Source organism: Rhagoletis zephyria, unplaced genomic scaffold (assembly GCF_001687245.7).
Source record: "Rhagoletis zephyria isolate East Lansing unplaced genomic scaffold, Rhagoletis_zephyria_1.1 Rzeph_scaffold_35981, whole genome shotgun sequence".
NCBI lineage: Eukaryota > Metazoa > Arthropoda > Insecta > Diptera > Tephritidae > Rhagoletis > Rhagoletis zephyria.
This window is the reverse complement of record NW_016193036.1, coordinates 1-2,216: the sequence shown is the minus strand read 5'-3', so window position 1 is coordinate 2,216 and position 2,216 is coordinate 1. Positions and strand designations below refer to the sequence as shown.

Below are 2,216 nucleotides of genomic sequence, written 5' to 3'. Positions count from 1 at the left end.
ATAGGGTGAGAGCATAAAAAATCCGACTTTACTTACCCCCCCCCACATGCATTTTTGGACCACCCTAATGTGCATACATAAGTGTGTACGTTTGTAAGAACTCCAGCTAAGAATATCTACAACTTGTACATTCATTTACAACAAAATACACTTGATGTAACAACCAACAAAAAAAAAGCCTGCATGCAGCCAATTGTGTTCGTAAGCGCACTTGCACTTGAACTTGCAACGCTACGCTACGCAGATAATTAACAGCATTAACAACATTTGCAGACGCATAACACCAATAACAGAACCGAGGCAATTATTTAAAACAATTTTCCGAGGCATGGGTAAGATGTATTTAGGTAAGCATACATAAGCATGTAGTTGCATATATGTACATATGTATGTACATACATACTTACATACGTATGAGTGGAAAGGTACGGAAATATCAGGTAACAGGTTTGCACGTAAGCTCATTATGAATCCAAATAGTCGCGCGTGCAGCAAATGTTCACAGCAGCGTGCAGCAATAACAACCGCAGCCGAACGAACATTCACTTTTTTCAATATCGCTTCTACAAAATTTACTAAATTGTCTTATCGCTTTTGCCACATGCCGANTTGGCCAAAGTAGGCGAGTTGGTTCACAGCGTGCCCACAGCTGTGTCTCATCAGAGTTCTACCATCGTTCACAATCGCGCCAATGTTGTTACACCAATCGTAGCGCCGGCAGTAAAGACACACGTCACACCGGTTATCAGTTCGTATCTATCCCCAGTGGTGCGTTCTTATCCAGACATCTATCCATACAACTACTACTACAACTTCTATCCATATAATACCTACAAAAGCATCTACTAAACTTTTGATGGTTGTGGATAAAATGGACAAAAGTGACTTACTCGAAATAATGTTAACACGAAAAAAAAAAAAAAATTGTAAACAAGTAATTTTTAAGCAAAAACCAAACCGACTTCAATTATCATATATGTACATTTCTTCATGATCCAATAACAGAATCTAAACCAAATTGGAAGGGGACCACCAGCTCTTGGGTACCACATTTCCTTCAAAAAAAAAAAGAATTATAGAAATCAGTTAACGTGGTCCAAAGTTATGCGATAACATACATTTTTTTGAAGTCGGTTAAAAACAACAGAAAAAATACATACAAAATAAAAGTTTATATATGTAAATAAAATATATGATCACGTCTTCTTTAAAATTTTTAGAAAAGTTTCTTCAGAGCCCAGTAACTGCAAATCGGTCAAAATGGCAAGAAATATTTAGGCATCACAAGAACAAGGGGAGTTTGTTTCATCTCCAAAGACACAACTGAAAGAGTTTTTAAGCATTTCTCGAAAAAAGTCAATCAGGTATGTATAAATATGTACTACATATAAGCTGAGATCAACTTGCCAGCCTTGCCCAACTGGTTTATATAGGTCGACCATCGACAGGCAATAGCAACCTCCGAGTGTATTTCTGCCATGAAAAATAGCTCTTTATAAAAATACAATCGCCGTTTGGAGTCGGCGCAAAACTGTAGGTCTCTCACTTTTGTGTAACAACATCAACGCGCACGCCACAAATCGGAGGGGAGTCTCGGCCCAACACTAACATACATATGTATGTGTAAGCACCAATCTATTATTATTAATATTATATATTTGCGTACCGTTCTTCATCACCTTAGAACTCGTGTATCTCGAAGGCCTTTTTCTCCTTCAAATTTGGCGTTGTAACAGTCTAGTCCTATCATATAGCTCGCCAGACATCTATCTTTCGTTCCAACTGACTTCATTTGGAAACGCAACCAATTTTTTCTCTTCGCAAAGGAGGCTTTCCTCTTCCTTTGCTACTACCCGGGGTATTCAATTTGCAGTGCTGGCGCGTACGACATGACCAGCCAAGCATACAATGCCAATATGCTTCGATAGTTTATATATTTCATTGTTCCATCGTCCGCGGTATTTGTCGCCGTCATAAGGCCCGGAAATCTTTTCCTTGAATCCGTCAAAGGAGGCACCCTGAAATTGTGCATATGGAAACTGTGCATACGAAATAATGCATATGAAAAAAACCGAAATAATGCATATATGCACAGTTTCGGTTGAAAACCGAAATAATGCATATGACAAAAACCGAAATAGTGCATACATGAAAACGAACTTCTTTCTGAGTAGGCGGCCTTCGGCCGCGCTTAGGGATTATAACCCTTACTAAGT

General features: G+C 38.7%; 1 protein-coding gene across 1 annotated transcript; it reads left to right on the top strand.

Annotated features, from left to right (window-relative positions):
* Positions 1-588: 588 nt before the first annotated feature.
* Positions 589-1,120, top strand: LOC108354443 (uncharacterized; the record flags this gene model as incomplete). The annotated part of the gene is made up of 1 exon (XM_017605629.1): positions 589-1,120. A coding segment is annotated over one exon (261 nt), but the record flags the coding sequence as incomplete, so codon positions are not given.
* Positions 1,121-2,216: the final 1,096 nt, after the last annotated feature.